Source organism: Nelumbo nucifera, chromosome 7 (genome assembly GCF_055504915.1).
Source record: "Nelumbo nucifera cultivar China Antique chromosome 7, China Antique-T2T, whole genome shotgun sequence".
NCBI classification, from domain to species: domain Eukaryota; kingdom Viridiplantae; phylum Streptophyta; class Magnoliopsida; order Proteales; family Nelumbonaceae; genus Nelumbo; species Nelumbo nucifera.
This window is the reverse complement of record NC_142655.1, coordinates 14,432,931-14,454,268: the sequence shown is the minus strand read 5'-3', so window position 1 is coordinate 14,454,268 and position 21,338 is coordinate 14,432,931. Positions and strand designations below refer to the sequence as shown.

Below are 21,338 nucleotides of genomic sequence, written 5' to 3'. Positions count from 1 at the left end.
TAAATAACCCTTTTTACTGGAGGGTACTGATATGGACACGACTCCCGGCAACATGCTGCGTCGCAACTATAGGCAGCAGCGCGCCTAGCGGCACGCACCGCCCGGCAGCATGCCGCAGTACAGTCTACCAGCCACCTGGCAGCAGCATGCACCGCATGGCAGCAGCACGCACCGCACAGCAATGGCACGCACCACACGACAGCAGCACGCACCTCACAACAGCAGCAAGGTGGGGCGCGCACGCCAACATAGAGCGGGGCCCACACGCCAGTTGTACCTTTCCCTTATCCCCTATTTTTGTGTTTCCCTTAGAACTAGGAGTTTGAGTTTCGATAGAAGTTTAAGTTGCGATAAGAGAGGGACTACCTTAGCCGAATACAAGAAGGAAACCCTCCTGTAATCTCCTATTTAAGGAGCTGATTTATTCAATAAAGTCATCGAATTTTCAGTCAAGAAGAGAACAGGGAAAGTTATGTGATCTCTTGAACAAATCACCCCTCAGCCCGCCATCATAGGGTCAACTCGCAAAGGGAAGGCAAGGAGTTTTCCCAGCAAACCGCCCCGTGATGAGATCCTACGCCCGGGCCCATAACATTTTGGTATCAAAGCCGAGCGTCATGGGCGACATGGAGCAGCTATCGACCAGGGTTCACGAGCTGGAACACCGTCTCGTGGAAAATCACGCGGAGGTAAGGGAAGTTAAAGAGGACGTCAGGGAACTTCGACGTCTACTGGAGTTATACTTCTCCACCAGAGAAGGGAGCCTTGAAGGGGCAGCCACTCATCACAGCCGCCGCCCAGATCGAGCAGAGGGCTCCGGTGAGCGACAGAGTGACACACCAACAACAGCAATCATACCCAAATACATTCGACTGGAGTTCCCCTCATATAGCGGCAACGGTGACCCACTTGGATGGCTGTACCGTTGTAAGCAATTCTTCCGCAATCAGCGCACGGAAGAGAAGGACAAGGTCAGCCTGGCAACAGTCCACTTGACCGATGAAACACAGCTCTGGTTCTACCGAGTGGAGTAGGAGGAACCAGGCCTTAGTTGGGGCTAGTTCAAGTCGTATTGCCTCCTCATGTTCGGGCCCCCATTAACGAGCAACCCCTTGGGGGAGCTCATTAACCTCAAGCAAACCAGGACCATCGCGGATTATCAGCGGAGTTTCAGACCCTTCTCGCCAGAGCCTCTTCGGTTCGGCTAGACCAGCAGGTGGATATGTTCACAGCCGGCCTATCGGAACCTCTGAGGGTTGATGTGGAGATGCAGAGCCCACCCAACTTGGTCACAGCAATGAATCTGGCCCGAGCGTTCGAGCGCAAGCTGCAGATCAACCGAGGGTCGTCCAGCATGGGGCGTCCTGCAACGACTTGGGCGAACCCAAGATCTACCATAGGAGGGCCTTCAATGGCCGCCAACAGGGAACAACGCCCTTTCACCAGCAACACCACCCGAGCTGCAACTAGCATGGGTAGCAGCACGCCAGCACCTCCCATCAAACGCTTATCCAGGGCCGAGATGGCAGAGCGCCGAGCCAAGGGCCAATGCTTCAACTGTGACGAGTTGTACTCAGCCGGCCACCGTTACAATCGGTTATTCTACCTCCTAGTAGACGAGCTGGAGGAGGAAGAAGAGGAACAGGCGGCACAAGAACCCGAGATCTCCCTCCATGCCATCACTGGAGTCCAAAACTCCCAAACCATGCAGCTACAGGCCCAGGTGGCAGGAAAACAGGTACGGATTTTGGTTGACTCAAGGAGCACCCACAACTTCATCAGCAAACAGGCTGCGCTCCGACTGAAGCTACCAATGGAAAACAGGCCGCGGCTCCAGGTGGCTGTAGCAAATGGGGAGAGAATTCACAGTCCAGGGATCTGCCGAAGCATCCAAATCCAGGTGGATTCTGAACCATTCCTCGCAGATCTATTTGTACTGACCTTAGACGAGTTCGACATAGTGTTGGAGATTAAGTGGCTCATCACCCTAGGCCCCATCCTATGGGATTTCAGCGCCTTGACCATGACATTTGACTTACATGGGAAGCGGGTCACTTGGAAAGGGACCAAGATGAGAGCAAGGAAACCACAAGTGCATACTCTCAATGGCGACACCTTGCACACCGCGGAGATGGAGAGGCTTCTTGCAAACTTTTCAGACGTGTTCTCAGAACCTAGGGGCCTTCCACCTAGCCGGTCATGTGACCATCGGATCCCATTAATACCAGGGGCAGGACCCGTCGTTGTGAGGCCGTACCGCTACCCACACCTACAGAAGGACGAGATAGAGAGGCAGTGTGCAGAGATGCTGGAACAGGGAATCATATGCCCCAGCCGCTCTCCATTCTCTTCACCAGTCTTGTTGGTGCCAAAGCAAGACGGCACCTGGAGATTTTGTGTGGACTATAGGGAGCTCAACAGTAGAACCGTCAAGGACAAGTTCCCGATCCCGGTGGTAGACGAATTGCTAGATGAGCTCCACGGGTCTCAGTACTTTTCTAAGATGGATCTCAGGTCAGGTTACTTCCAGATCCGAATGGCCCCTAAAGATGTGGAGAAAACAGCCTTCCGAACGCATCACAACCACTTTGAATTCCTGGTCATGCCTATTGGTCTCACCAATGCCCCATCTACATTTCAGGCCCTGATGAACGAGGTATTTCGGCCCCACCTCCGCAGGTTCGTCCTAGTATTTTTCGACGATATCTTGATTTACAGTACTTCGTGGGTGGAGCACATTTGTCACCTAAGGACAGTTCTGGAGCTGCTGCGACAGCACAAGCTCTTCCTAAAATGAACCAAGTGCTCCTTTGGAGAGCCGCAAGTCCGTTACCTAGGCCATATAGTCAACAGGGAAGGAGTCTCGGTAGATAATTTCAAGATTCAAGCCATCTGGGAATCGCCCAAGCCGCAGACCATCAGGGCTCTCCGCGGGTTCTTGGGGCTCACGGGATACTACCGCAAATTTGTAAGGGACTATGGACTCCTGGCGGCCCCATTGACCAAGATGTTGAAGAAGAATGCATTTCAATGGGATGAAGCTGCTAACACTGCCTTCGCAAACCTAAGGGACGCACTCTCCACTACCCCCGTGCTGCAACTACCAAACTTTGAGCAAGAATTTACGGTAGAATGTGATGCGTCTGGCATAGGCATCAGAGCAGTACTGCAACAGAAAGGGCACCCCATAGCCTTCTTTAGCCGCAAACTAGCAGATCGGCACCTCAAGCTACCGGCCTACGAGCGCGAATTGATCGAACTGGCCAAGGCCGTCCAGCACTGGAGGCTGTATTTGTGGGGCAGACCCTTCATTGTCTAGACAAACCACTATAGCCTCGAATACCTTCTAGAACAGCGGCTTACTACTCCACCCCAACAGCACTGGGCAAGCAAACTGCTAGGATTTGACTTCCGCATAGACCACAAGGCGGGAGCCTCCAACCGGGCCGCTGATGCATTGTCCAGGCGGGAAGAGGACACGACGCACCTCTGCGCGGTCTCCCAGCCCGGCGTGACCCTACTGGAAGACCTAAGGAGCGTGTTGCCCCAATCACCCACGTGGAGAGACCTGATGCAAGAGTTACAGTCGGGCACAACCAAACCAAACTGGACCATTCACGAGGGACTTGCGTTGTACAAAGGAAGGGTATATCTCCCAACCGATTGTCCCTTGATTCCAGCTGTCCCTTGATTCCAGCTATCCTCGCCAACATCCACAACGCCACCCATGAAGGGGTGCAGAAGTCGTTACACCGCGTCCGTGCAGACTTTCATTGGCATGGTATAAGAGGCTCGGTCAGGGATTTAATCCAGAACTACTCCGTATGTCAGCAACAAAAGTGGGAGAACTTACACCCAGCAGGACTCCTGCAGCCCCTAGCACTCCCAACGCAGATCTGGGCCGATATCTCTATGGACTTCGTTGAAGGCTTGCCTAAGGTCGGAGGGAAATCCATCTTATTCGTAGTGGTGGATCGCTTCTCAAAATATGCTCATTTCATTCCATTGTCTCACCCCTACAGCGCAATTTCTGTGGCCCATGCCTTTTTCGCACACATCTTCCGCCTACATGGGCTACCCGAGACCATCGTCAGTGACAGGGATGCAGTCTTCACCAGCACCTTCTGGAAGGAGCTGTTCAGATTACAAGGCATGACCCTAGCCTTTTCCTCCGCCTATCATCCACAGACGGACGAGCAAACGGAGGTTGTCAATCGCACCATAGAAATGTACCTCCGTTGCTTCGTGGGGGACCAACCACGACGCTGGGTGGACTACCTTCCTTGGGCCGAATACTACTACAACACATCTTACCACTCGTCCCTCGGCATGACTCTCTTCCGCGTGGTGTATGGGCGAGACCCTCCTTGTCTTCCCTCCTACGAATCGGGTTCAACATGGTTGGAAGAAGTAGACCGTAGCCTCCAAGACTGCGATGCCCTACTGGCTGAAGTCTCCTTACGGTTGCAGCAGGCACAGACACGTATGAAGATAGCCTACGATCAGCACCGCCGTGAGGTCACCTTCCAGCCAGGACAGTTCGTTTGGCTAAAGCTCCAACCCTACCGACAGCTCTCCCTCAGGTGACAGGGCCCCCAAAAGCTGACCCCAAGGTTTTACGGGCCCTTCAAAGTTCTTCGACAGATCGGTAAGGTTGTTTATCAACTGGAACTGCCCGAGCACAACAAAATCCACGATGTCTTTCATGTGTCCCCGCTAAAGCCTTTTACAGGGACTCCCCCAACGCAAGTGCCTCCTCTACCCCCTCTCAAGGACGGCAGACTCATCCTCCAACCTAGAGCTCTCGTCCGGTCACGCATCAATCAGGGCACCTTCGAGGTTCTAGTAGACTGGGATGGACTACCATCAACAGAGGCCACTTGGATTCCATGGACCGACCTGCACAACGCCTACCCCGACCTCGAGCTTGAGGACAAGCTCGTTGCCCAGGAGGGGTGTAATGTTATGGACACAACTCCCGGCAACACGCTGTGTCGCAACCACAAGCAGCAGTGCGCACAGTAGCACGCCTAACGGCACGCACCGCCCGGCAGCGTGCCATGGCACAGGCGGCACGCACCGCCCAGCAGCGTGCTGCGGTACAGTCTGCCAGCCGCCCGGCAGCAGCACGCACCGCACAGCAGCGGCACGCACCACACGGCAGCAGCACGCACCTCACAGCAGCAGCAAGGTGGGGCGCGCGCGCCAACGTAGAGCGGGGCCCACATGCCAGTTGTACCTTTCCCTTATCCCCTATTTTTGTGTTTCCCTTAGAAGTAGGAGTTTGAGTTTCGATAGAAGTTTAAGTTGCGATAAGAGAGGGACTACCTTAGCCGAATACAAGAAGGAAACTCTCCTGTAATCTCCTATTTAAGGAGCTAGTTTATTCAATAAAATCATCGAATTTTCAGTCAAGAAGAGAACAGGGAAAGTTAGGTGATCTCTTGAACAAATCACCCCTCAGTCCGCCATCATAGGGTCAACTCGCAAAGGGAAGGCAAGGGGAAGGCAAGGAGTTTTCCCAACAAACTGCCCCGTGACGAGATCCTATGCCCGGGCCAATAACAAGTACCCCATGGTCTACAGTCTCCCTCTACAGTAATATTGTCGGACAATAAACGTTGACCTCCCAAATAAACAAATAAAGAAGCTTATATAATCTTAAATTTATGGTTAATAAAATTCTTTTAGGTTGAATTTGGCTTAAGGTAGGTCTGGAATTGGATTTGTCAATTCTGTGAATCTCTGAAGTCTATCACTTGGGCACTTTTTTTATTCGTTTTGTAGTTTAAAGAAATACAGAGAAAATGTCCTCAAATTTCACCTTTTAACAGAATTCGAGTTCTTCCCTAAGCCTATGTTTGGTTTAAAGGAAAAGGTAGGAAAACCTATAAAGTTTGTAAAGGTTTTTCTTTCTTTTCCTACTTTTTCCTTCAAACCAAACACAGACTAAAGGTTTAATCCAATTCCCCTCCGACAATCAAAATGCAGCCTTACTGAACATGTTTGTTTGTTGTGATTGTTGTTATTACCTTGTCCTAATCATCAGAGTTTGGATTAATAGTTTGAAACAGCTAGTAGACGAGGTTGAGATAAAATCATTGTATTATTAATTGTCAAATGACAAATTTGCACGTAGATCGATCACCAATACTGCCAAACAAGAGATGAGTCATTGACGTACCCAACCCAAGTGGCCCAACTAGAGTGGACCCTGCACTGTTCGATTGATCTTTAGGTTCAGTTTGAAAAAGAGTATAAATGCAAATATGTAGAGTGCAAAACCTTATATTTTGTATTGTTTTGTATATATTTCTACCATACAAATTTGCATTTGTACTCTTTCCAAACTGAGCCTTAAGAGTTTTTAATAATGATTCAATGAAGAATTTGGATATGCTCACAACAAAAACTGTCCCAACATACTTCCAACGAGATCTATGTCTGCACAAGTGCACATCTCACCATGAACTAAGACTCATTGTAAAATGAATATGGATTTGCCACAAAGTACTCCCTACACCAACATACTTCCAACGGATATAGATCATGTTGAAACGGTCTTTTGTTAGAAGCAAATTCAGCCTCTTCAATGAGGACACTCTCATTAAAAAAGTCATGAGCACCATATCATGTTCATCGCTCTCAACCTTTAAAATTTAAACAACCAAAAAAAAATTATAAAGGATAAATATCAAAGGCCTTACCCCCTCAACTTTCTCTTTGGCTGTGTTTGGTTGCAGTACAATTTTATTTGTACTAATACAAATATATGAGTGCAAATGAAAAAAAATGCAAATTTTGGTTTAATTTTGTTTTGGATATTTCTTTGTTCTGCTTTGGGTATTATTTTACTTCATTTGTAAAGCAACCAAACAAAATAAGGTATAATTTGAAACAAAAATAAATCAAAAATTGCACCCAAATTATTTGCACTACCATAGTTTTGCATCAGTGCAAATTCATTTGCACACTGCCAACTGCAACAAATACCCCTTGCATTAAAGTTTCTCAAGTTAACTTCAAAAAAGATTCTCATCCAGCTGTTTATTTTTTTTTAAATCCCCAAACTTCCCTTTTCTTATTTATTTGAATGATGTATGATCCAATTGAATTTCTATATATAACATTGAAACCCTCTTGGTTGCTCCAATAAATCCTTGTAGATTTCTGGCTGAATTCACCATTCAAATGAAATGGTAGAGATTTCTTTATGAAAGATATAAATTTAAGGTTTCATTTGGTTTTTCTTGATTTATTAGAAAAAAAAGAGTGGATAATTTTTTTTATCTTAAATGATAGAAACCTATTTTCTATGTAAGCGAAAATGATTCTTGTTATTTTAGCTAATTTCCTTGGAGAAATGAAGGCATTTTTGGTTAAATAGGTTTTAACAGAAAAGGGTGAAGGAAATAAGAAAAGTTCAGATAGCCATTTTGGTAATTTAACATATTCTTTCAGTTGATTTAATGGTCGGATATTTGTTGCAAATATAGTGTGATGTTGCGCAATCTGCCTGCTCCCTACTGGAGGTGATCTGGCTCCCAGTAGACGACGAACTTGGTTGATCTGCAAAAAGCGAATCAGAGAACCTGGGGTTGCTTGCCCAGCGAGGTCGCTCCGATGCTTAAGTTAGTACTTGGTTGCGAGCTGAAAGCTTGTAAATGCAAAGAGCTAGAGAACAGAAATTACGCGTACCTTTCACCCCCGGGGGGTGGAGCCTTTATATAATTGAGTCATCGTGGGTTTCGTAGAGTAGTTCCGAGATCCTCATCACGATGAGGTCCGTTTCCGCATTAATTGGGGATAACGCTGCTAACTAATAAGGTTCATCACTTCCGTCCGAATCAGACGGGGGGATAATGCTAGCTGTTATGCGACGTGATCCCGTGGAGTTCGGGTACCGTCGGAGGGATTTTCAGTATCACCACGTAGTGGCAAATCGGTATCCCCGAGTTGATATCTTTAAGTCTTGAACTGGATTGAGTACCGGGGTGACTTGGCATCAAGGTGGCTTGTTGCGATCTGGTGTCGAGGTGATCTCATTTCGAGGTGACCTTGTCTCGAGGTAGCTGGGTACCCGAGGTCATTCTATTACGAACTGATCATACTGAGCTGTCATCTATTAATCAGGACGCGTCCACGTGTTCCCCTGTTATGAGGTCAGGCCAAATCACCCTTCATCATAGTGTAAATGGAAATAAACAAATTAAAGTGCATTCTAGTCCATACAAATAAAAAGTTAGTTTACTTTTGCATTGATAAATTTACTTTTTTGCCAAACGATATTTTAATTATGATGGATTCAAACATAAATCCCGTTGTTAAAATATACCTAATTTTCAACATAGATCACTTTGAGTGCAAATATTAGCATCTTTTCGAATGTAAAATTACCTCTCCTTTTGAATGTAAATATGCTTTAGAAATTATATTTTATGTCATTATCAAAGCACAAATATATTATTTTCAAATACCAACAAAATTGAACCGACATTTGCACTCTTTCCAAACCCAGCCAAGCCAAAGTGAAAGTTCAGAATTCAGAAGGGAGTTGTAAATGACCCTATAGTAGTGGGGTCTTTGTAATTTTATAATGAGTAGCTACTACTCATAGAAGCGCTCTCATGCGATCACTATTCTCTCTCTTCTTTTTCCCGTTAAAAAAAGAATCTAATGATGATAGATATCTTGTCATCTCGTGTAAGCACGGCAATAATGCATTGTGTCGTTTTGTATTTTTTATTTGAAGACCGAAGAAAAATGGTTCAACCACTTGAACGCGAAATTGAGTTGGCTTAAAAAAACAAAAGGAAAAATTAATAAAATACTTGGGGGTGATTAGTGTCGAACTGTCCACTACTTAAAGCTCTCTTCAACTTGTTATAATTAAAAGCCTTTGTATCTTTTTGTGATGATTTGGCGAGGAACCAAATCATCACCGGACCAATGACTGTTTTGGCTGCGTTTGGTTGGAATGCAAATGTATATATGTACACTCCATATTTATACTCTTTTTTATTCATGAATGTAAATACGGTTTAAATTTTAAATCATTTTTGTACTCATATTGTTTGTTTGAAATTGATGTTGATTAACCGTTTCTGGTTACGTACCAATTTTTTGTAATGTATTAATTTTTTTTGGCTAAGTGTCTCGCCATTTGACCTGCTCCCAGGAGAGGATGGTGGAGCTCCCTAGTGGTGAGCTACTTGGTGACGAGCTCCCTGGTGGTGAGCTACCTGATGACGAGCTCCCTGGTGGTGAGCTACTTGGTGACGAGCTCCCCGGTGGTGAGCTACCTGGGTGGACTCGTCATTTGACCTGCTCCAATGCGGCATGTAACTCAGGGGATGGTGGAGCTCCTTGGTGTAGCGCAACCCGACTGCCCTCTGCATGAGGTGATCTCATCTCCTTTGTAGGCGGCGGGAGCTGAGGGACCTGCGAGAACTCCATCTTTTCCTCCTCTTTGTAGGCGGCGGGAGCTGAGGAACCTGCAAGAACTGAATTAGAGGACCCGGGGGTATTTTCCCGGCGGGGACTCTCTGATGCCTAAGTTAGCATTCTGATTGTAGGGAGCTTGGAGAGAAATGAGAGAGCTAGAGAGCAGGGATTACCTCAATTTTTTCATTCTCTCCCCCTTTGTCTTTGGGGGTCGGAGTCCTTATATAGTGGTGTCCTGTCAAATCAGGCGTAACAGCCTCTGTCAAGTCAGGCGTAACTGCCTCTGTCTCTCTACCGCAGCCGTTACTACCAGAGCTGAGGTCGCAGGTGCAGGCGGCTACCGCAGAGTACGGCTCTGCCAGTCAAGGGACAGCTCTCAGGGCTGGCAGGCACGGCGCCGCCTAGCGAGAGACGTGGGCACAGGTCTCCGCCTAGCAAGCTACCCCTAAGTGGTGAGCTACCTATGCCAAGCTACCTGTAAGTGCCGAGCTGCCCCTAAGTGGTGAGCTCTTCGTAAGACGCCAGGCTGCCTGCGGAGTGGCCAGCTGCTTGTGGCGAGCTGCCTATGCCGAGCTGCCCCTAGCTATACCGAGCTCCCCGAGCTATGCCGAGCTGCTTGTGGCGAGCTCTGCTGAGCTGCTTGTGGCGAGCCATGCCGAGCTGACTGTAAGTGGCAAGCTGTGGCAAGCTCTGCCGAGATGCCCGAGCTTCCCAAGCTGCCCAGTTGTCAAGAGGCTGTACTTGGTTTGCATGAGGTGTCAGGTGTCACAATTTCACTAGAGGGCCAAATCCGCCCTCATCAGATGCTAATTGTGAGTCCTATCATTAGATGTTCCAACTATTTTATGCTTCAATGTCTTAACTTTGATTAAAAAGTTGATTATCAGAAGAATACAAAATTGTATCCAAAACATAGGTACACTGATACTCTTTTTTCGGTGTAAAAATATTAAAAAATACATTTTTGATCTGATAATCATTATTTTTTTTATATGTCAAACAAATGCTCGCAAATGTGAACTGTATATAAATACCCCAGTTCGGTGTTTGTATTATAAACAAACGGAGCCTTTGAGACTGTTTCAGCTATATTGACCCTCCAAAGCTAAAAATTAAGAGAAAGAGAATATCAGTCTTACTAACTTTAGCCTTTCGGCCATTGGTCAAGGAAAAACAAACTAGGCAAAAACCATTAAACTAACCCTGATCCAAGTTGGCTGTTTTGGCTTGGATTGGGTTTGGCCTGGTTGGTCCGATTATCCCACTCCATCTTACTAAAATGTTCTTTTAACTTTTAGATTTAAAGGTCAGTAGACAAAGGTTTATTAATTTTAGCATTATTATTATTAGTTTAGGTGCATGTGTTATATATATATATATATATATATATGTAATTAAAAGGTAAAGATATAAGTTAATATTATATAATCAATTTTAACTTTTATATCCGTTTTATGTAGTATATATAAAATATATATAAAGTATATCTGCTAACCCAAACTTTTTGGGTCGGGTTTATGTTAACTTAGCCAATGATCAAAATATCGATATGATGTGTCCCGCATTATATCGGTATCACAAAGGGGGGTATGTGGTATGCTATTGTTGGACACATATCCCCTCATTTTTATGAACCCGCGAACAACTTTTCTACCCCCTTTTAACCAATTTCATGCGCATGTGACCCTCTTTTCAAGCTTTGTTAGTAAATATTTAGGACAAGAATAAGAACAAGAATATATGTTTTATTTATTTTAGTAAATATTTAGGATCCCTTTGATTTACAGTTGGAATCGGAATCGGAATGGTCTATTTCCATAGATTGTTTGGTTCAGATAGGAATGGGAATAGAAATAGGAATCGGTAGGAATGGAATTTCATTTCCAAGGGAGGGACAAGGAATGACCATTCCCTCAAATGGGGCAATACCCTTTCTGCAGGAATGGGAATCGGATTCCGGTTCCTCCCAACCCAACAGCCAGAATCGAAATAGACCATAGGGAATGACCATTCCCTCAAATGGGGCAATGCCCTTCCAGCAACCAAACAGTCGGAATCAGAATAGCCCATTCCAATTCCGATTCCATACCCCTATTCTAGTGAACCAAACAGGACCTTAATTTTTAAAAAATTTACTTTTTTATTTTGTAGTTAGATTATAGTATAACAATAAAAACCATTTTATATGTTTTAAATGATTTTTAATTAATCAAACTTCAAATCAATTGATCCAACAACAATTCATGTTAAAAATGAAAACATATTTATTATTCGAAGAAATAGAGTTATTATTTGTATTAAAATACACAAATAATTTTCTCTAAAAATTTTAATGAAAATTGAAAATTATAAAAATAATATATTTTATCTATGTTGAATACTAAATTATAAAAATGAAACAATTTATGTTATAAAGTGCTTAACTCAATGACTTATAGATTAAATTATTTAGTTATATGTATGTTATATTTTCTTAAATTTATATAATTTTCTCAAAAAGTATATTTTCTTTATTTTAGTAAATATTTAATTTTTAGAAATTTTATTTTGTAGACAGATTTGTAGTTAAAGGCTAGTATAACAACAAAAAATATTTTATGACTTAAATGATTTATTTCATGTAAAAATGTCTTTATGTTCTAGAGCTCTAGTGTTGTTGATCGTAATGTTTCTCTTAATATAACCTATTAATGTGTGCATCTTTCATGTCTTCACACCTTATTCATTATCGATTCAGCTTTAAATATATCATCATTAATGTATTTATGTGATTTGTATGCATTTCCTTAGCATATCCAAACATTTCCATAATTTTGGCCTATATTCATGTGTTTCCAAAGAGCATTTGTATCCATATCCAACTTATCTGTTACGATACTTGATACAAATATACTTTAATCCTTAAACACAGCCCAAGTTGTGGCCCTAACCCTTCCTAGAGGACCACTAATAAACATAGATCAATGCTTTGGAACCTAGCCCATAGGTTTGAAGCACTTATCCACATCAAGGCCAATGGGTCAACTTATGAAACATAAACTATTTTTAATAGAGGTGATCAAATGCATAGATTCTATTTGAAATTGAATGGAACTTGACATTGAACAAACCCTACCCAATTTGTTATTGGGCAAGGTTTGATTCCTAATTCTTGGAACTGATCCCCATCCAGGCCAATTCCAAGGCCTATGAGTTTACCCTACCCGAACCGGCCCAAAGAATCAACCTTGGTTGGTCTTGGTGGAACCAGCCTTGGAACAGAACTTGCCTTGAAATAAATCCCAAAATACTTAGAGGATATGAAGGCTTGGAACCAAGCACTCATGGTTACAAAGACCATGGCCTCACTTGACCATTGAGTCTCTTAAGTGATTTAATCATTTTTCTTGAATTTAATATTTGAATGTGTATAATAAGTAATGTAAAAGGTAATATTTACAAAACTTAAATGATGATGAAAAGTTTCGAACTATATATTAATATCTTATGATAATATATAAATTGAATTACAGAATTTAATCAATTTAGCCAATAAATTGAATATAAGTTTTGAACTTATATCATCATCGCCGTCATCGTCATCATCATCATCATCATCATCATCATTATCATTATCATTATTATTATTATTATTATTATTATTATTATTATTATTATTATTATTATTATTATTGCACATCACAAAAAGTGCAATGCATGATTGTCGTATTCCAAATTATTGGAACTGACCCCCACTCAAGCTTGTTCTATAGTCTAGGGTTTACCCTACCCATACCAACCTTGGTTGGCTTTGGTGGAACCAGCCTTGTAACTGAACTTGTCATGAAATAAACTCCAAAATACTTTTAAGGATGTGAAGTTTTGAACCCAAGCACTCACGATTACGAAGCCATGGTCTCACTTGACCATTGAGTTACTTAAGTGATTTGATTATTTGTATTCATTATAATATTTGAATGTGTATAATAAGTAATGTAAAAGGTAATATTTACAAAATTCAAATTATAATGATAAGTTTTTAATAATACATCATGATGAATTATATATTAAATTATTCAATTTAATTAATAAAGATAATATAAGTTTTAAACTATATATTATATTTATTAAAAATCAAGTTTTTAAAGAGCATGTTTCATTTTTCAAGGGGGAAAGTAAAGAATGAATAGGTTTTATGGATAGACCCTAGAACCGCCAAGGCCAAAACCAACCTTCAAAAAACCTAGGACTGACTCCTATGGGGTAGGTTCCAAGTTTTTCCATGGAACTGAAGAGAATTAACCCATGCTCACCCCTATGCAAAGTTGCAAGCTTCAAGAGATCGTGATTTGTAATCCAATGTGTGATTTAAGTCATGCATACCACATCGTAATGCTATAGCTATTTGCCAAAGTGCTTCACCAAATGCTTAAATCTCAAATCCCAAGACCATCATCTCTAGCCAAATCATGGACAAGTAGAACATACACTTATCAGTGACTTGGTAACAAACATTATAACTCGTGAATGTAGGCCTGCTCGTTTGCTCTGACATCTGACATCTGAAAGTGCAATAATTACATTAAGAGGTATATTGGTATTGATGAACTTTTCTTTTTTCTGAAATTTGAAGGCAAAAAATGTTGTTCTGAATTCTGAAAATTGTCAAATGCCCATTTTAACTCCATATATGAGAACTTGTGTTTGTGTTTTGGGGGTATCATTAGAAAATAAAAAATTGTAAGATTCCTTTTTAAGAGGTAAGAGGAAACGAACACCCATTTTTCTCTTAAAATTATAAGATTCCTCTTAGGATATAAGAGTTAAGAGGAAATGAACAAGCCTTTCATGTACATGCATCGGCAAGGGTGAGAACCTAAATACCAAAGCCCCAATGGAGACGTGGTAATTCCCCAACTAGACTAAATGGCATAGATCAGGCCAATCTTCTAGGTAAAGGATCCCAAAAAGAAATTTCTGGAAGGAAAAAGGTATTCAAGAAAAAAAAAACTATAAATAGGGATCCCCGAAGTAAAGATCTCTAACAGAATCCTCATTCTCTCCTTGTGAGTCCGAGAGGTTACAACTATTCTCGTCTCCAAAGACTCTCTCTCTCTCTCTGATCTTATATTTGAGATCCCCTTTTCCCCTCTATCTCAGTGGCCACCCTTCTAAGGTGCCATTTCTACTGTCCTTCAAGCAAAGACCCCTCTGATTGTCAACATACACCCACTTATAGACCCTGAAACCAGCAAGGCCAGAATCAACCTTGGACGCAATCTTCAGATAGTAGGTTTCAATTCCAAAAACGTAGAACCAACCTTACAGGCCGGGTATGTTCCAATTTCTGCCTTAGAACTGAACTGAACTGATTTTTAATACAAAAATCAGCAACCCTTTAAATGAGTCAATTGGTCAACACTTCAACCATTTAGGTTTTCCGATAATTGATCAAGTCATCAATCTTTTTTTCTTTTTTTTCTTTTTTTTTTTTTGTGATATGGCATGTTCAATGTTGATCCAAACTAGAAATATGACTGCATCACCAGGTCACTAATCCAATTGGCCGAATCAACAAGGGGCTGAAAACACCAACAAAAGATTTCTAAGATTAATGAAGATCAGTGCATACCGATCGAATAGGCATTTGGACTCCATGCAAGTATAGGCGATATGGCTTTAGTATACATATATGGTATATATAAAAATAAAAAATAAAAAAACAACAACATTTGGACCATTTGGTTGAGCTGGTTTAATTTGAAATGGCCACACTACATTAATTTGGCGCTGGGTGAAGTGCATGGGAGGGTGTTAAAGAAAACATCAAGTAAATATTTCTTGTATTTGTGCCTAAAACATTAATTTCACTTTATAAATCCCCAATATTATTACTAAAGTTGATAATTGAAACAAATTTCACTACATTTTTATTATTAATTAAACAGTGGATCCATTGTTTCATACTAACCTCACCAAAAACCGAAAACCTAGTAAGCCAAACCCATCTCGGAAAAAGTAAAATGCGAAGCAAATCCTGTAATAAAACCAGAAATCCAGAATGGAAGGATGAGTTGACAGGGGAAGGCTACTGGGTTGATGATAACTTCAATTGATATGACCCGTCATCAAACCAGTAAAACCCCAACTTGATTCATCACCAACAGAATGGGTTCTTGGCATGTTCTGTGCTTTGGGCATATTTCTGTGCCTTCTCCTTTCCATTTTTTTTTCCACTAATCCAGCCATCAAACATCTGGTACAGGTCAAGTACCCATCCGGCAATCAGACACCATTCTGGCGACAACATTTCTTCCACAAGGAAGCTAATGTTTTTTTCTGTTCACATGTGAGGAAATGTTGTTCCTTTCTTCTAGTTCTTTTCTCAGTCCAAAGTCCTAGAAAAGAATAAACAACAGCCTAGAGACCATAGAGAAGAGAACAAAAATACTCATCTCTGTCATATGGGTGCAAAGATAGAAGATCTCTCATTTGGTGAATCGTCATTAATTTTGACTATTAGCTAGTGAAATTAACTAAAACCATAACGTAGAACCCAGAACTCGGATCGATAGACAGTTGATGAAATCAAGCAAGGCAAATCATCTTTTGATTTCATGGCAATTAAGAGTAGCAGTGTTCTTATTATATATATATATAGCTCCCAAAGGAGTCATTTCTCTTGAAACTATACAGAGATGACACATTCAATTCACTGATCATCAACTTCTTCCAATCCTCGGTGAAGAATCAATGCCTTTCCCACTGCCTGCAAGGAGCTTAGCAATCTGCAACTGTGTGCTGGCAATGATTTCTGTTCGCTTGAGATCCATCTCTCCTTTCTTGGCCTCTACTTCAACTCGCATCCTCTCTAGCTCTCTCATTGTATCCATCCTTGCTTGCTCCGACCTCACCACCACTTCAGCTAGCCACCGAACACTCTCTGCCACCTCCCATTCATCCCTTCTCCGTGTCTTCTTCTTCTTCTTCAGCTTCATCTTCATTTTCCTTGACATCAACTTCTGCTTCTCACGGTCATCAGAGACTGGCGTGCTACTGTCCATCTCCATTGGACTCTTATCTGATTCATGGTTTAACAAGCTGGGTCCATTGCCTTCTTCCTGTTGAGACAAAAGGTATAAACAATAGATCAATACCGAGTTTACTCGGCATGAATTGTAGGGGATTCATAATGTCTCGGTAAATTAAACGAAAACATCAAATCATGAGTGAACCCATCAATTAATGAATGTATTGATAACAACCTCCAAAAGAATTTAATTTTTGTTGGACTAAAGAGAGCTACAAGTTTGAAAAACAAATTAAAGGCAAACCTTGGCCTCCTGTTCAACCCCATTGGATTCATGTAAGCCTTGCTGCTGAACTCCACGAGGAGGAGGAGGTGGTGGTGGTGGTGGTGGCGGTGGCGGTTGATCAAGCACCATAAGAGACTGAGGAGGAGGATGGGTCTTGCCACGGAGCAAGAGATCGAGACGCTGGAAGAGAGGCCATGAGGAGGCATCAGCTGTGGCCGACTCGGAGCGGTACCTCTTCTTCATGGACTCGATCTTGTTCTTGCACTGTGTCTGCGTCTTGGGGGTCTTGGTTGAGTTGACCCGAGAGGAGACATGGCGGGCAACGTCCTCCCAGTCCTGCCCTTTGAGCTTGGCTCGATTTCGACGCACCCATTTGGATTCGTAGGCATCAAGAAGGCTGGAGACTGCACCCTCACTCCATTCGTCTCTTTTCAACCTATCACCACCACCACCAGAGGCAACAGTTGGAGGTTTCCTTAGACTCTCTTCCTTAATGCTGTTGGTGGGGAGGAGAGATGGTGTCTCTTGGTCAGGCTGCTGCTTCTCCATCTCTCCCCATCTATACTTCTAGCTACCTGCTTGCAGCTAGCATTGCATCAGAGCAAAGAAAAGGTGGTGCAGATGAAGAAGAAGCAGAAGGAGATGGCAGTAGTGGGAAAGAATGAATGAAAACAAAAGGTTGTAGCAACAAAGAGAAGAGGAGAGAGAGAGAGAGAGTGTTAGTGGCCAACCAAGGAGGATCACTTTGTCAAATGTGCTAATCAATTTAATCTCATTCTCACACTTTTCTGCTCTTGTTGTGGCCACTGTTGGCTTTTTTTTTGGTGGGTTTTGGTTTTAGGGAGAGGGGGGTTTGGGCTTTTCTTTTGTGTGTTGTGGTTGGGTTTTGGCTGTTTGCGTGGATATGAAGCCAACCAAGACGTCCACCAAGGAGGTCGGTCACGTGGTGTTGCCACCCACTCCGCCCTCCCCACCAGGCCACCACCCAATAAGCTGTCATCACTCAACCAAGCTGCTCTCTCTCCTCTTCTGATCTTCTCCCCCTTTTTGGTTCCCTTTTGGCCTCTTTTGCGTCTCACCAAGGAAGGTGGATTCGTCACCACTAGGAAGTAGGATCAATTACAATGAAGATTAATGGAATTGGGCCCTTGACGGTCTTCTTATGATGCCAGCAGTGATTCTTCTCTTGACCAATTTGGGTTATCTTTTGGCATCTCTCTCTCAGTGATGAATCAGTTGCGAATCATGACGTGTTCACTTCTGATTGGGTTACATAGCCTGTTGTACACGTGCACCTTGGTTTGTGGGAGACCAAGAGCCGCAGCATTCTCTTGCGACACCAATGAGAAACATGGTACACCAAGGATGGAAATTAATTAAAAAGCAATATAATTATTTTTGGGGCCTAAGAAGCAGCTTGGTGTTTTAATTTAGCCCATAACTTATTAGTATGAGTTGAATGTTTTAGACTTTTAGCTCATAATTTAGCAGCTGGGGTTTTAGGTAATGTTTGGTATCGATGTTGATTCTTCTTTACTGATTTTAAAATATATATATATATATATATATATCAATTTTTGAAATTGGGGATTTTTCAAAAGTTGGTGAATTCTGTTGTTTGGTATCACTTCTGCCATCTAAACCGATTTTTTACATAGCTCTCAAAGGTTGATTATTTTTACATTGAAGTTATAATTTAGTGCCACGTCCTCCTAAAAAAAATCAGAATCACATGGAAATTGGGAAATCATAAAAAATAATTATTCTTTGTTAGGAAATTAAAAATCAATTAATGTGACGTTTTGATTTTATTTTCGTTGTTGACCTGTCTACGGAGTGCTAAGACCATGGTAGCAGCAGATGTTCTCTCCTCATTGAGGGAGCTCATCAAAATTCTATGCACTATACTTTTGACGTTTTTTTTCTGAAAAAAAAAAGTACTTCAATGGGGTGAGAGAGGCTCGAACTCTCGACCTCAGGATAACTCAGAAGCTATGAGACCTACGCGCTAGCCAACTGCGCCACCACCCCTTGGTCATGTTTGGCTTGATTAGTATAAAATTAAAATAGATTATTCGATGTTTTAGAATTTAAGACAATGATTGGCATGTCTATGTTTTATTAGGGGCTGCAAGAAAGTGGTCTCAAACTCCTCATTCAGAAGGCATCCGGTTCTGCTACTATAAATAACTCCACTTGATACGCAATCTGGTAGCTTCTTACTAGAGGACAAGTGGGATGTAGGGCTGGTGAGTTTGTTGGGTCAAGTTACAAAAGAAGAGATCAGAGTATTCGGGTTGCTTTACCCGGGGTGGATACTTTGATGCTTAAGTCAGCAAAGAGATTTGAGAGAGCTAAGAAGCAAGAAATCTAGAAAGCTATAAATGCTAAATCACACATACCTTTTCTGAGGAAGGGGATGCCTTTATATAGGCTAATTGTTGTGCACTCCACGAAATGCGTCCAAGATCTCTGGCCCATCTGATTCGAAGGTGGTTTCACACATGTAGATGGATTCTACGTAAGCGAGAAATGCTTATCCAATCGCGCCCAAAGCGGGTGGGGCGGTAGTTAGCTCTGTCGACAAGGCAACATGATCCTAAAGGATTCGGAGATGATAGCCCACTCATGATGGGGGTCGGCCACCACATCCTACAGGTCGCCAACTATGCTTCAGCCAGGTTGACAGAGAGAGGCCGCCCCTTATGCTAAGGTCCCTAGCTTAATGTTGCGATTGTCAACCAAGTCTTACGATGGGCGACCTAGTCCTGTGACGGGCGACCTAATCCTATGATGGCCAACCTGGTCCTACAATAGGTGACTTGGTCCTGCAATGGGTGACATGGTCCTGTGATGGCCAACCTGGTCCTACGATAGGCGACCTAGTCCTGCGATTGGCAACCTGGTTCTGTGATGATTGGCCGATCTGATCCTACAATGGGCGACCTGGTCTTACAATGGCCGACTTGGTCCTGAGATAAGCAACCTGGTCTTGCGATGGGTGACCTGGTCCTGAGATGGGCAACCTGGTCCTGCGATGGGCAACCTAATCCAACGATAGGTGACCTAGTCTTGAGATGGGCGACCTAGTCCTGCGATTGGCAACCTGGTTCTGTGATGACTGGCCGACCTGGTCCTACGATGGGCGACCTGGTCTTACAATGGCCGACTTGGTCCTAAGATAAGCAACCTGGTCCTGCGATGGGCAACCTAGTCTAGCGATAGGCGACCTAGTCTTGAGATGGGCGACCTAATCCTGTGATGGTCGACCTGGCCCTGTGACGGGCGACCTGGTCCTGCGGTAGACGACTTAGTCCTGAGATGGCTGACCTGATCTTGGGCCGAGTTGCCTACGTGACGTCGGGGTGTTAAGAAACGGTTCAAGGCCACCACATGGCGCAATGTCACAAGAGGGCCAAATTGCCCCTCATCACCACTAACTATGGAAAAAAAAAACTTTTGCTCCTTTTAATTTTCCCATGGGTAATGAACCACCTCTCCAATGTTTTAGAAAAATTTAGGGGGTACGTCAACTAAAAAGCAAAAGCAACTTTATTTTTTGTTTTGAAAGGAAAAAATAAGTTGGACCTAGTCTTGAGATGGGCGACCTAATCCTGTGATGGTCGACCTGGCCCTGTGACGGGCGACCTGGTCCTGCGGTAGACGACTTAGTCCTGAGATGGCTGACCTGGTCTTGGGCCGAGTTGCCTACGTGACGTCGGGGTGTTAAGAAACGGTTCAAGGCCACCACATGGCGCAATGTCACAAGAGGGCCAAATTGCCCCTCATCACCACTAACTATGGAAAAAAAAAAAACTTTTGCTCCTTTTAATTTTCCCATGGGTAATAAACCACCTCTCCAATGTTTTAGAAAAATTTAGGGGGTACGTCAACCAAAAAGCAAAAGCAACTTTATTTTTTGTTTTGAAAGGAAAAAATAAGTTGGATTTGTTTCAAAAAAGTAATTCATATTTTTAGAACCATCAAAATAATGGTGTTGGCCAATGTGAAGGGTTTTGTTTTAGAACACAAAACAATTCATATCGGTGAACACCCCTATATAATTTATGAAACATGATACTAAGTGGGGGTTCTATAACATGAATATTTTTGTTTTCATCTGTTTTCAGAATAGCAGCGTCAGCAAAAAAATAAAATAAAAAACATCTTTCAAAGGAAAAAAGAATATGATTTTGTTTCAAAAAACAATACATGTTTTTGAAACCAACAAAATAATGGTTTTTATTTCTCTTTTTGTTTTAAGAAACAAACTATTTTCAAACTAAATGGCTGTTTTGATTTGTTTTTGGAACCGACAATAACATGAAAAACAATTCACATTGTATGAGACATTCTACATGTTTTTGTTTTCATTTGTTTTTGAAACCGCCACATCTACCAAAAAACAAAAACATGTTCTTGAACTCTATTTTTGTTTTCAAGGAGAAAACAAGTTGATTTCCTTTCAAAAAACAATACTTGTTTTTTGAACCATCAAAATAATGGTTTTTAAAACAAAAACAAATCTTGTAATGTAAAAATTATATTATTTATAGAACATGATATTAAATAACCAAATGAAAACATGTTTTTGAAACT

The 21,338-nt window shown here is 42.5% G+C and overlaps 2 protein-coding genes and 1 non-coding gene across 3 annotated transcripts; 1 reads left to right on the top strand and 2 right to left on the bottom strand.

Annotated features, from left to right (window-relative positions):
• Window positions 1-1,222: 1,222 nt before the first annotated feature.
• On the top strand, window positions 1,223-2,797 carry LOC148790192 (uncharacterized). Its single transcript, XM_088892227.1, has one exon. It carries the CDS (start codon window positions 1,223-1,225, stop codon window positions 2,795-2,797), a length of 1,575 nt encoding a protein of 524 aa, XP_088748353.1.
• Window positions 2,798-16,006: 13,209 nt separating this feature from the next.
• On the bottom strand, window positions 16,007-17,481 carry LOC104611355 (sequence-specific DNA binding transcription factor). Its single transcript, XM_010278374.3, has 2 exons — window positions 16,758-17,481; window positions 16,007-16,544 (listed from the first exon to the last, which is right to left on the bottom strand). Exons 1-2 carry the CDS (start codon window positions 17,286-17,288, stop codon window positions 16,146-16,148), a joined length of 930 nt encoding a protein of 309 aa, XP_010276676.1. The 5' UTR covers window positions 17,289-17,481; the 3' UTR covers window positions 16,007-16,145.
• Window positions 17,482-18,685: 1,204 nt separating this feature from the next.
• Window positions 18,686-18,770, bottom strand: TRNAM-CAU (transfer RNA methionine (anticodon CAU)). Its single transcript is given in 2 exon segments — window positions 18,686-18,721; window positions 18,733-18,770. It is a non-coding gene; the product is annotated as a tRNA-Met (tRNA).
• Window positions 18,771-21,338: the final 2,568 nt, after the last annotated feature.